The sequence below is a fragment of the Manis javanica genome, chromosome 9, assembly GCF_040802235.1.
Source record: "Manis javanica isolate MJ-LG chromosome 9, MJ_LKY, whole genome shotgun sequence".
NCBI lineage: Eukaryota > Metazoa > Chordata > Mammalia > Pholidota > Manidae > Manis > Manis javanica.
Genome location: NC_133164.1, coordinates 77,793,558 through 77,806,816, shown reverse-complemented (window position 1 = coordinate 77,806,816; position 13,259 = coordinate 77,793,558). Strand labels below are relative to the sequence as shown.

General features: G+C 38.8%; 2 protein-coding genes across 5 annotated transcripts in view; both read left to right on the top strand.

Moving 5' to 3' along the window:
- The window catches only part of NDUFV2 (NADH:ubiquinone oxidoreductase core subunit V2), a 47,768-nt gene extending 39,685 nt beyond the window's left edge, over positions 1–8,083 (top strand). For both annotated transcript variants that reach the window (XM_037008378.2, XM_037008376.2), the window contains 2 exons: positions 2,220–2,296; positions 7,928–8,083. In XM_037008378.2, the coding sequence (XP_036864273.1) occupies positions 2,220–2,296; positions 7,928–8,021 (171 nt within the window). In that variant the 3' untranslated portion in view covers positions 8,022–8,083. The remainder of the gene's footprint in view (positions 1–2,219; positions 2,297–7,927) is intronic.
- A 4,096-nt stretch (positions 8,084–12,179) lies between these two features.
- Positions 12,180–13,259, top strand: part of ANKRD12 (ankyrin repeat domain 12) — a 182,188-nt gene continuing 181,108 nt past the window's right edge. For 2 of the 3 annotated variants that reach the window (XM_037008384.2, XM_037008380.2), the window contains exon 1: positions 12,180–12,556. The gene's annotated coding sequence lies outside the window, so the exon portion shown is untranslated. The remainder of the gene's footprint in view (positions 12,557–13,259) is intronic. The other variant, XM_037008382.2, reaches the window with a different exon arrangement.

Genomic DNA, 13,259 nt, shown 5'->3' with positions numbered 1-13,259 from the left:
TGCACTGAAGGTGGATTCTTAAAGACATGATTTGCTTTGCTTCTCTCTCTCTCCTGGAAGATAATACTGGCCAAAAACAAAGCCCCTCTCCTTACACCTCCCCTCTTCCCCCAATGTGTAAGGTTACAGACTAGCAGGTTTTTTGGTTTTTGTTTTTGAGGGAAAGTTTAATTTCTAGTTTATCTCTATATTGAGTGTTTAGCTTTTGGGGTCTTCGTATGGTTTGGAAAGTCTCTTATGCCTTGTGGCTTTGTCTCAGGCCCCTCTGGGCTATAAAGCCTTGAAGTCAAATTTGCTTGTTATTCCAGTTGTCTCCCTGGGCTTTCATTGTTTGGTCTCTGGGTATTTCTTTGTCAGCATATTCATTAAATAGAAGTTTTTATTTAGCATTTTTAGTTGTTACAACAGGAGGTTTAATCAGGATAGCTAGTCTGCCATAATGCCTGAAGTAGAAATCTACATTTTTTCCTAATGAAGATGAAATTTGATTTCTTTGGCTTTTTAGATTTCTAGGTTGTTCTTATTCCCTATAGTGATTTTCTTCATTTAAATTATCAGTGATTCAAGTTACTTACCTTCTCTATCTTCCATACTTTAAAAAGAAGTCCTTTAAAAATATGGCAACAATGTTGCCTTTTCTCACATTTCTGCAATTTATGTGTAATAGTAAGAATCTTGATTTACACAGGAATTAGAGCTTTGTATGATAGTCAAATATAATATAGCTTATGGATTTATACAATAGATAAACAGTCATCCAGTTGGTAGTGGTATTGTCCTTGGCACAGGGTAGTTTTTATGGATCTCAGTTGACCAGTAGATAAAATGAAAGTCACATAAATTTTGATTGGCTCCTACTTAGGAAAAGAACAGCTATCAAATATGTTTGGAAAATGTTGGGTAGATTTGAATATGGACTTGACATTTGATTTTAGTTGAGGAATTATTGTTAATTAGGTGTGGTGGTGCATTGTTAATTAAGAACATATTTTAGGAGGTTCCTGCTGAAGTACTAGGGGTGAAATGTCATGATACCTGCAACTTACTTTAAATGGTACAGCCAAAAAATAAATAAATTATATGTGTACCTAATACCAATATGGCAAATCAAAAATTGTTGTTGAATCTAGGTAGTAATATATGGGTATTTATGTATAGCATTCAAATTTTTCATAATAAAGTGTTGATGGGGGTATAAAATCATTAGATGGGTTTAAAGATTCCTTCTAGGTATGAGGTTGAGTATCTGTTGAACCCTAAGCAGTTTGAAAGCAGCTTTTCATTTTTATAAATGTTTAATCATTCAACAAGTATTAAAGGCCTTCCATGTTGCTGGGCAATGGAGATAAGAGTATTGAATAATAATTTCTCTAGCATAGTAGTAACTGAGGTCCTATAAACTATTTTCTTCAGTACTAAACAGCTTTAGAGGGGGAAGGGGGGAAATACAGTTCAGGCATTTTTCTGTTTATCTTGCCCATTCTGTTTTGACTGTCTTTTGACTAAATCTAGGGTGCAGCTACACTGAAGAACACATGTCTATTTTAATTGTATTTGTTATATTAATTAACAGAACCCATTCTTGAGATAAGAATTTTACACAGGTGCTGTGTTTGAAAATGGGGATTATTAAAATCAAATGTGCCAAAAAATAAGCTTTTTCCTTTCCCTCTGAAAATTAAGTCAGTTTTGAAACAGGATAAATTTCACCTGGGAAAGAAAGAAAATATCACTAGGGTATTAGAGTTTTATAGGTAAATATTAGACACCTACTTTTAAGTTGTTATGACTACTGATGCTAATTGTCATTTGTACCTCATTATTTCTTCAGGGACATAGCATTTGTTGAGCAAGAGCCACAGCACTGTTCTGTTTTAAATATTTACTCACTCCTCAAAAAACACTGATACAGGTTTACAAATGAAGAAACAAACTTAGGGAGGCTTAGTAATTTGCATAAACGAATTGGAGCCAGGACTTAAATGCAGAACTGTTTCACTTCAGAGCTGTACTCCGTACTGCCTCTTTAGCTGCAGCTCTTACTGCATAGCACATAACACATAGTATAGGAGTTACTCAGTTGGTGGTACCTTGGTTACTAACTTGTAAGTTGAGAGAACACATGAGCAATAAACTAACTAATGTCAGAGATTTACCCACATTTCAATAGTAGGAAGTCATTTTTAATGTGACTATTTAAAATTTGTTTTTTCTCCTAGGAGGATCTGACACCTAAGGATATTGAAGAAATTATTGATGAGCTCAAGGCTGGCAAAAATCCAAAACCTGGGCCAAGGTATGCTTTTATTTCTATATAAAAAATTTCAATGGCTTAACCTAAATTAGTCTTTCACATAAGCTGGATTTTAAAAAATTTTATACCCTAAGTTCAAAGGACTTGTCAGGAGCCTTAGACAGAATCTAAATGAACTTGTCATCTAAAATAAGAATATTGTTTTTCCAAAACTCTGTCAAGTAATCATCTGATATCTACTTCAGTATATATGGAGAAGGGAAATTTACTACAAATAGAGATCTGTTCTATTTTTTTTAAAGTTCATACTGCCAGAAGATTGAAGATTGACCTAAGTCTATCTCCCTCTAATTTCCACCTAAAGATCAAATTCTGCTGTTTGAACCAAAACAAGATAACTTTTACACCTCTTCTAAATGACACCTGTTCAGTTATTTGAAATAGGTGTTTTTTCTCAGATTTATAACCACAATTGTTTGTTTTCCCATGTTATAGTTTTGGGCTCCCTCCTCTGGAAGCTTTGTAGTTGGCTAATTACTTTAATGTGATACTTAAACTAATCACGGTATTTGAAACATGAACTGAGCAGTTAAGTATTGTGGGACTCTCTCCTTTGTTCCAGACACTATGATTCTTATAATGCAGCCTAATTACATCAACTCTCACTTCAGATACATAATACCATTAATGGCACGGTTAGAATGCCAAATCTTTTTTGACTTAAACACTTTATCCAGGTTGCTCCCATCCTGTGGTTGTCATGAACTAATTACTTTTCTTTCAATTATGAACCTCAACTTTTCCTGCTAAACAAACCCTATTCCATATATAAGTGTTCACAAAGATGAAAATTTTCTTAATGGTGCAAATGTTGCATGGTTTTATACAGTTGTAAATCACTGTATTTTTTCCTGCTGATATCATATAACATTTTCCTTCTCTCAATATATTTGTAGGTTTTAATGGCCATATAGTATTCTCTTGTATTAAAAGAATTATTGTGTGCTCTTCACTCCTGTTTTAAAATGTTTTCCTACTTTTTGTTATAGATAACAATTCCCTGAAGTCAGATTACTAGGTCAGAGAGTATGAGTGGTTCTATAGGGTGCATTCTAGAAGTACTCATTCTGGCATACTAATAACCCTACCTAATAAGAAAAAGAGGACAGTTCAGGATAACTTAAGTTTTGTAAAGGCAAGCTGGCTCCCATTGACTATTCTTTTCTTTTCTAAGAAATACATACTTCTTTCAGCACTTGAATTGAATCTGCTTTCAGAGATTTGGCATTCTCTTCCTTGTTCCTCACTTTCTTGGGCTATCTTTAACATTTTTAAAGGTAAAACATTTCTATTGTGAAGAATCATTCTCCTTTTTGGAGGTTACTGAAGTGAAACCTTTTGTCATTTAACATTACAGTATCTTTCTTGGCCACTCACTGGTCCTATTCCTTACTTATCTTGCTTCAAATGTAGCCTCCCTTGCCCACAAAAAGAGTCTGTAACGTTTTCTATGTCTTAGAGCTTGTGTTTAAGACCCGGTATCTTTAAATAAGTTTATGCTACTCTTGTATTTGTACTTAAACCCTTAACTTCTATCAACTTTTGAGTACATCTCAAGTGTAGATTTCCTCATGAAATCTACGGAAGGAGCACTCTCATGCCCTACTGATCATATTAACCTCCTGCCATACACACAGAGTTGCTTTGCCTACTTCATTGCGTTCCGTTGCCATTCACCTCACAAAGATTTTTGGATGCATGCTGAGTGCTAGGCACTATTTCAGGTTGTACATATAATTAACGAACAAGGTAAAGTTGTCATGTTTTATAATCTCATGATGGATATTGACAGCTAGTGTAGTATCTGAGTAATAAATGCTGAAAAGAAAAATAAAGTAGGATTAGGGGATTGAGAATGGGGATAAATTTAGTCTGAGAGGCCTCTTTGAGGTGGTGAAATCTGAGCCATAACTTGAATGATAAGCTCAAAGGAACCGTGTAAGCAACTAAAGAACAATGTTCCAGGGAAGGGCAAGAGGATGTATTAAGGTCCTGGAGGAAACATAAGACAACAGTATGGTTGCTGTGAGGTATCAAGGAGGAAAAGTGGTAGAAGGGGTCTGAGAGGTAGATATAGGGGCCCAGATAAGTAGTTTGGGTTGAATTGTAAATACAATAAAAAGCTATTGTTGGAGTATCTCCAGTAAGGGATAATGAGTGATCTTGTTATAATTATTGTCCTAGTTGGTATGTGGAGAATAGTTTAATATTTAGTGCATGTTGTGGCACAGAGGAATTACAAGTGATTTCTAGCTTTTTGGTGTGAGCACCTCAGTAGTTGCTTTACCTAAAATGGAGAAGATTTGGGTTACAGCAAGTTTGGGGAAGGAAAAGTCATGTTGTTTTGGGCATGTTAAGTTTGAGATGCCTACTAGACATCCATTGTGGAATGCTGCAAGTTAGATATGAGTCTGGAATTTAGGGATTAGATTAGGGCTGGAAATAGGAATTGGGGATTCATCCGTTATTGTTAAATCTGGGTGAGATTACCAGGGGTGAAATTAAAGTTCATTGTTATTTTTAATATAGTAGGTAATATAACATCATTGTATTTTAACATTAATAAACAGAAACTAAGTACCAGTACCACAGTTCAGCATTTCACTATCTAATAATAATAGGGATGTTGCTCATCAGTGATGGTAAAATAGTTTTCCACAGGGATTTTTTTTTTCAGTGCTATAGATTTTGAGCCAAAAACTCTTAGAATTATTGGTTTCTGAACCTATTTTTATTTCCTACTTATCCCTTCTTATTTAACAAGCAGAGATAAACCTATTTATCTTTCAGTAATTCTATAGGGTCCACCAATGGTATATGTAAAGACTGTATTTGGACATGTTAATGTCTAGAATATGTTCCCAGCATATCAAAACAGAACCTTCCCTCTTCCCCAAGTTGATTTCTTGGATATATAGGACAATGAAAGAGATTGCAATGATAGTAATGACCAAAGCACAGTTACAGTTATTTTTAAATTAATCAAAGCTGGCTAATTATTTTTTATTAGTATTTACAATAAAGCTTTCTGCTCACTTATTTCGAAGAAGTGTTCATTGAGAATCTTTGAGTAATGAGAGAAATTAAACTGGATCAATAGTAACTGATTTTTAAGTACCTCTATCAGGTCTGCCCTGGCCAAAATTAGTAAAAATTGATGTCTGTATGTGGTTCAGAACTGCTTTTCAATTTTTTTGGTAAATGACAGCTAGAAAGACAAATACTAAAATAATACTTTTCTTTATTTTGACACTAATAAACAGGTAATTGTGTGCTGAGATTATTTTCCATTAGTTTACTGAAAAAAACTTCTAAAACTGCTTTCAAATTATTGATACAAGTTTTTAAATATGCATTAGCTAAAATGAATTTTAAGTCCAATATGAATTCTTCATATTTAGTTTCATAAAGATATCTTAAATTTTGCAAAATTCTGTGGGATTTGGATAATATCTGAGATGTAAAAAATATATAGGTAGGTTACAAAGTATACATACAAAAAATACAGGTGGTTGCTGATGGGTAACTAGATAGTAAAGCCACTTTCATTTTTTTATACTGTAAGGGACAGTGGTGAATATATCTCAGCAATATTAGAGAAGCACTAAGCTTTCATTAAGTAGGTTTTCTTTAAAAAGTACTTTTAAGCCATAAAATTGTACAGAAAGGCCACATTTTCTAGAATGCAAATAAGTTGAAATGATGAATATACCAATAGTATTGGATTGGCATTTTGAGCATAACATATTGGGGAAATAATTTTTTTGTCTTTTATTAAATGAAATCCCTAGTATAAATTGTGGCTGGCAGGTGAATGGATAGGGCTAGGATCACTGCCTTTATATAGTGTTCTGAGGCATGCTTACAGATAGAATGCAGATACAAGTTGCATGATGAGTAGATTAAACAAAGTTTGCAGGCCTTACTGGTGGATTTTATAACCTTTATATTTTAATGGGCATTTTGTGAATGGTAGGGAAAGGGGAAAGTTTGTAGGCAGACATAGTAGACCAGTGAAACCCTTTTTCTCCCCTAAAGTATGTCATGGGGCTGTAATTTCATGGAACAAACTTTAGGAACTAGACCAGATTACTTTTCACAGTACTTCTATTATCCTGTGAAGGGTTCAGGCAGTATACATGATTAATTCTCCAATTTATTGTTCCAGAGACTTGAGGTTTTATAATCTTCCTAAATTGGTCCTTGTGTTCGGTAGCTGAGCTTAAAACACAAGAGGGAACCTAGTAAAAGGAGCAGAAGATCCTCCAAAGTAAATTTCATTTCATTAGCAAAGAGCAGCAGGTGTACCTGTGTTACTAGTTAACGTAAAAAGTATTATAAAATGAAGTGCCTTTTTATTAAAGTTAAATATCATTTTTCCACTCACCCTACAACATTAGTTTTAAGCTCTGACTGCTTTTTGATCTGGTTTTCACAGTGAACCTATAATCCAAACATTATTTCTGGCTTTGTAGGCATTTCTTCATTACAATACACCACTTAGTTATTTGCATTATGTAATGCAGTAGCTTGAAAGATCTTATAAATGATTAAGTGGTATCATTTTCTTGTCCCTGCAACAAAAAATGATTTCCCAGGGCTGTAAAAAGACTTAGAAGACTGATAACAGAATGTGAAGGGCAAAACTAGAGGGAGTAAAAATACACAAATTTGAATAAATAGTTTAGCTAAAATCTGTAGCAGAAGCAAGGTGAATTAACAAAGCCAGGGAATAGGTGAAGTAGTAGTAGGTGCTTAGCTGGACTCTGGTAATAGAGGTCAGACTGGGCAGAGGTTGAGCGATTACCTTGGAAAGTATGTGTGTGGGTGAAAAAAAGACAGGTTCTTCTACATCTCTGCTGCCTCTCCTCATAGATTACTACATAAGGACTTGTTTTTGTTTTGTTTTCTTTGTGCCTGTGGTAGCCACCCTAGCCTGGAACCTGTTTTTGAAAAATTACTGCTCCTAATAAACCCTTAAAAAAATAGAAATACAAAAAGATTTTGTCTTCACTGCTTTAAAGGACATCCTCTCAAATCTTCAAATTCCCTACAGAACTCAGTTTCTGTTTCTTTCCAAATACGGTGTATACGTGTATAGTTCCTTCTCTTCACTGTCACAGTGGATCTCAATCTAAATAAAAATTCAGGTGTAAACATAGTGCTCTAGTTTAGTAAAACATGATTTTTTTAAATGTCCTCTAGGTTGGGTTATTTTGCTACAGTTCTTAGCTCTGATCCATGGGCAGATGCTGAATCCCCCAAGTCTTGGTTTCTCTATATGTAAAATAAGGCCAATATCACCTGTTTCATGGCATTTTTTGTGAAGATTAAATAAGCTAATAATACATGTATACTGCTAAATAAATGGGAATTAGTATTAGGTATTTTTATATTTTTCATATTTATGGTGAGTTTTGATAAGCCAGTTTTTGTATCATCAGGAAGAAAAAATCTTGCAGCAGTTGGAAGTGTTTGGATTAAATAATCCATGCTAGTTGTTGGGGCGTTGGAAATAGTCACTTAACAGGAACGTGGTAAAGTAACAATTATATGATTTTTAAGTAAAGATTTATAAGTGATAATCATTAATAGTCAATTTAATGTTTTCAGGAGTGGACGCTTCTCTTGTGAGCCTGCTGGGGGTCTTACGTCTTTGACTGAACCACCCAAAGGACCTGGCTTTCGTGTGCAAGTGGGTCTTTAATTTATATTCAACTGTAAAATACGTCACTGAAGAAATAAAATATGAATCTCGTGTCTACATAAGTGTTTTATATTATTCATTTCAATCTGTGTATACCTCAGTATAACCTAGCAACTTGCTGCTCTAAGTATTGTGTGAAAACTTCAGAGCACCATTTAAAAATCTTCTGCTATCTATGTCTAATTAGGAAGACATTCCATAACCTAGTTAAGCTATTTCAGTATCATCCATTTTCAACTTTTATCAATAATACTAAGTTATTGTGAAGTAAAATTTGTCAATTTCAAGTTCCTTGTGCTTTCACATCTTTTGCCATAGCCACTGATTCTTCAGTATCATCTTTGTATAAACCTTATTTATGACAGTACTTCCTTTAAACATTTTTGTATTTATAGCACACAGCTGATACTGTAGTTCCAACTGGTGACACCTCAAGCAGACTGTAGGCCTAAGGAGGATAAGGTAGTTGTCTTTAGAAGTATTGTTTTGTTATTTTTAAAGAAGGAAGGTACAAAACACCTTGACATTATCCTTGGCTATTTTGATACTGCAAGCATTACAAAAACTAATTGGGTGAAGAAATTGGAAGTACAATTTGAGTTGGAAAGATCAGTGGATATGCAAAAATACACTCTAGAGCATACTACAACTTAGAAAAAATATAACTTTGTATACTGTGTCCAAGAAACTAGCTACAGTATATTAGTTTTGCAAGGTGAAAAAAAAAAAAAGCCGGCTTTAATGCAAGGATGATTCTAAACTAATCCAATTTAATTGTTCTAGGATTTCTCAATCACTGTTTTGGCCTTGCTCTTGTGATAGACTTTTCTCTGAGTTATGATGCTTAAAAACATTAAGAATGTCTTTAAAAATTATTTTTATCTTTCACTTGAGAAGGTAAACAACAGTCATTTTTTCAAGTGATGCAAAAAGTTAAAACAATAAAAATGCCTGCCTTCTAGCCTACAGCACTCTTGACCTTTTCTCCCATGGCAACTACTATGAGTTGTTTTTACTCCTTTAAAGTCTGTACATAGTAACCATCTTCTTCCCGTTAACTTGTTTTATTTAAAATTATGACAAAAGTATTCCTTTAAATTAATTATACTATTGAATTTTGTAAGACTATCATACACTTTGAGATAAAAAAATTAGAAAAGTTTTAAGTGGGGAGGTTTCAGATACTGGGCAAAAAAGTCATGCACTAAGCATATGCAGTGGCTATCACGTAAAATTTTTAAAGTAAAAAATTCATTTCATCATAGGCATACAGTTATACCATTATGTAAACATGTTCTGTAGTTCTTAGACCATCATTTACTTTGTACTGCATTAGTATGTATTAGAATTTTAGGTTGTGCCTTGCTTAATTTTTTTGCCCATTTCTTAAAAAATCCTATCAGTGTTAAAACAAGAACAGTGGTTTTTAATGACAGTTTCCTGGTTAGGTTTAAAAACACCTGGAAGGTAAAATTTTGTTACACTAATCCAAGATGGTTCCAAAATGTGTATGAATATACTGATTAAAATTTCCTTGCCAATATTGAGAGATGACAGCTGTATCCCGGTTTATTTCTCAAACCAATAGGGAGAGGAAGGCATTACTTGTTTACCTCCACTGATACCCTCATTTCATCTTCTCACTTCCTCTGTTCTTAAAAAAGGAGGGTGATATTTGGGGAAGAAATTTACTTAGTAACCAACAGTTCAACCTTTCACTCTCCCTATTAGCCAAAAATCTAATACCTGTTTTTTGTTTGTTTTTGGAGCAGCTACTGAGTTGCTAGGGAAAGCTGATGACTCAGAATTACTTGCTGTAACTGTATGGGGCCACTGCTCCACTAAATCCTGCATATTAAGAGTCTTAATAGTAACTGCAAAGGTGTTTGGTCTGTATAGACTCATATAATAAGCTGTGATGTGAGACTGTACTTTTCATTTATTACATTCCCTTTCTAAAAACAGGATTTTTTGAATGCTCTAACGGCAGTATTAGTTGGTACTAAAAGTGTGTTTGTGTGAAGAACGAAGCTGGAAAGTAAATTTTGGAGAATGGCTTCTACTTCAGATATCAATAGGTATCTGCTAGTAATAACTCTAAATAAACGTGATAATATTTAACTTTCGTGAGTAGTGCTATTTAACACTTGAGGTCCTTGTCCACCTGGTACTATTAAGAAAACATTTTACCCACCTGCTGAAGATGGATAACAGGACTTGAGCTAAGGAGAGATGGGGCTATACAATTAAAAGACTTAGGTTACCAGTCACAAAGCTACTGGATATAAACTTCAGGGTTCTTTTAAGACCTCTATCATAAGAATTATTTTCTTAATACCTACATACTTCTCTTTCACACTGTGACAGGAAATTAGTCCCTCTTGTCTGCCTTAGGGTTATTTGGAACTTTCAAATAACAAATTGTGGCTTATAATTTTTCATGTAACTTAATACGAGTGTCATTAAAACTTTTTTGCAATCTCTACAATGAACTCTTAGTGTCCTATTGTCAGTAACACTGCCCTGAATCACAGTTGTCTTAGAAACCTTTCATGTATTCAGTGACTTTTTTTTACTTAAAATGGTTTTGCATACTGCTGCTGCCATAAACCTAGTTAATTTATTTCAGCAAATTCAAGATTAGCTGCCTTTCAATTATGAAACGAGACATTCAACTTCTATATAGCTATTGTCATCAATACTAACTGACCTACTTTCTATGATAGTGAAAGAACTGAACGACTTGAGATGTCAGAGTTGGTTAATTTTTAGTGACTTTTTTCTATTTAATGCCATAAATACCCAAATTAAATGTATTTGATCTCTAGTCACAAGATGCTCTCTCACTATTCGCATTGAACCTAATAGGTGGAAGAAATCAGGAACCAGAAAAGGAAAAATAGTTATCTTCAATGCAAGTTTATATATAGTAACTTGGGATTTAGCTTTCTCCCAAGTCTGAAATGTCATCTGCTGCTGTAACTGACGTGTACATGTACTTATTAAATCAAAAATGGGTGCTGTAGTTTAGAGGACAGTAGGAACGATGGAGATGGTTTCCCTCCAGTTATGTAACCTATTTATCATGGTTAAAGGCAGGCATGCACAAATTGCTATGGATTAACTTTGATGTAAAAATAAAAAGCGCCTAGAGGAAGTCAGAATAAAATGGTTTCCCTCCGATTATGTAACGCCCTTGATAGTATAATAAAGGCATGTAGAAACTGTCACAGATTAATCTCAGGGTAAATAAAAAGCGTCCTGTAGTAAGTCAGAGTACCTGCTGCTGGTACGCCAAGAAGGTAGATTTTTCTCCTGCACTTTTTCTTCATTACCTGGTCAGTTCCCTCCGAAATACTCTCAGGTGTGGAAAAATGCATTTAAATTTCTCTAAAAAGGACATGCGAGGGTGTAAGTGGAAGAGTGTACTGTGGGGGGGTCTGTGCTGTCCCCGCGGCAGGCAGGTGCACGCTAAAGGTGCTTTCAGGACCGGCACTGGGGACCCCACCTGGTGCAGGGAGCGGGCGCCCAGTGGCCGCGCAGCGTCCCCAACACGCGTTCGGGTCCCGCGGGCCCCAGCGCCAGGTGCGGCCCCGCCAGCACGCAGGCGCAGTGCGGCGCGGACTTGGGCACCCGCCGCACCCTCTCTCTACACGCTGAACAGGCCGTCGGCAGCCGCGAGGTTAGGGACACCTCACTTCTGCGGCAAGCCCGGTCAGCAGCGTTTGCCCAGATCCGAGCTTACAAACTCGTCCGCCCGCCCCTGCAAAAATGTGAATACCCTAAGTGGAGCCTCTTCATCATCGCCGCCGCCATTTCCCGAAGTTTCCAGTGTTATCCACAGCCATGGTCGCCACATAAACTGACTGCAGAGCCCCAAGGCTCGAGGGTAACAGTAGCGCCTGCCCCGCTTCCTGCTTTCCCTTGGATTACTCCTCCCTTCTCGGGCCGGTGACGGCGGAGGTGTGGGCGGTGCCACCGATGGGTGGGGCGAGGGAAGAGCACGGAGGGAGGAGTTCCGGCTTTCACCCCCGCCGCCTCCCTCTTGGTACGGCCCGGTGGCCCGGGCCCTGGGCTCGGGAAGCTTCTCTGTAGAGCTGAAAAAGCAGCTGGGCAGCGAGGAGGGGCGGGCGGAAGGGGCGGGTGCGCGCCGGGGGCGGGGAGGTTACACCGCCCGTTCCGTGCCCGCGGTGTCACGTGCCCGCGCTGCAGCGAATCGCCGGGCGGCGCTGTCCTTAGAGCAAGGAGGCTGTGGTGAGAGACGGACGGAGACTGGAGATGTTTTCAAGCCCGGCCTCGGCGGCGTTCGTGGCGGGTGCAGCTGCGACGAAGACAACGACAGCGACGGCAACGCCGAGGCACTCGTTCAAGGGGTAAACCCTCCTGTGCCGACCGTGCCTCAGGTCCGTGAGTGCGAGGGGGGCGTGGCGACAGGCGAGGAGGAAGGAGGGGCGCGGTTTCGAGCCCTGTCCCCGGCGCCTGGGAGGAGACCCCCTCAGTTCTGCTGTGCTCCCGTGTCCCCGTTCCAGAGCAAGGTAGGGGACGTGCCCTGCCCACCCGGTCCGCCCGGCCAAGCGTGGCCCACGACGCCGCTGGCTGACAGTGACAGGACGTTAGTGGTTGGCGCAGGGCCGCCCCGCCCGCCACCCCTTCATGAATCGCGAGGAGCCGCGGCGCAGTTCGGAGCTGCCAGCGGGGCGGGGGCGGGGCGGCACACCGCGGGGCCCGGCGCTGCCGCCGCCGCCCTCGGGACTGGGTGCCGCCGTCTGCCGGAATATGGCGGGGCCGGGGGCGAGCGTGTGCTTGCGAGTGTGTGTTGTCCGAGAGGCCGCCGCAGGCATGCCGCGGCCGGACTGGCGGGGCGGGGCGCGCTGGGGCGAGGGTGGGGGCTTGCCCAGCGGCGGCGCGCGCCCGTTGAGAGTCTCGGTTCGGGCGCGGCTGCGGGACACCGCTGGTCCCCTGCGAGAGGGAGGAACCTCGGAGGTTCGGGGTCTGTAGTGCGGTGGTTGAAAGGGAGCGGGGAAATTGAAGCATAATATTCTTGGGTGCGGAGGGAGCGCGGCCACGCTGCAGTTTTGCCTTCAGTGCCAGTGTGATCTATTCTTGTCGCAATGGGCAGTCGGTTCTCTCCATCGTTCTGCAAGTGCTCATTCGAAAAACACTCCTAGACCCTTGAAGCACGTCAGGTTCCCAGATCTCATTTTAAGGGGTAATACAGTGTGACGCATCTTCGAGGAT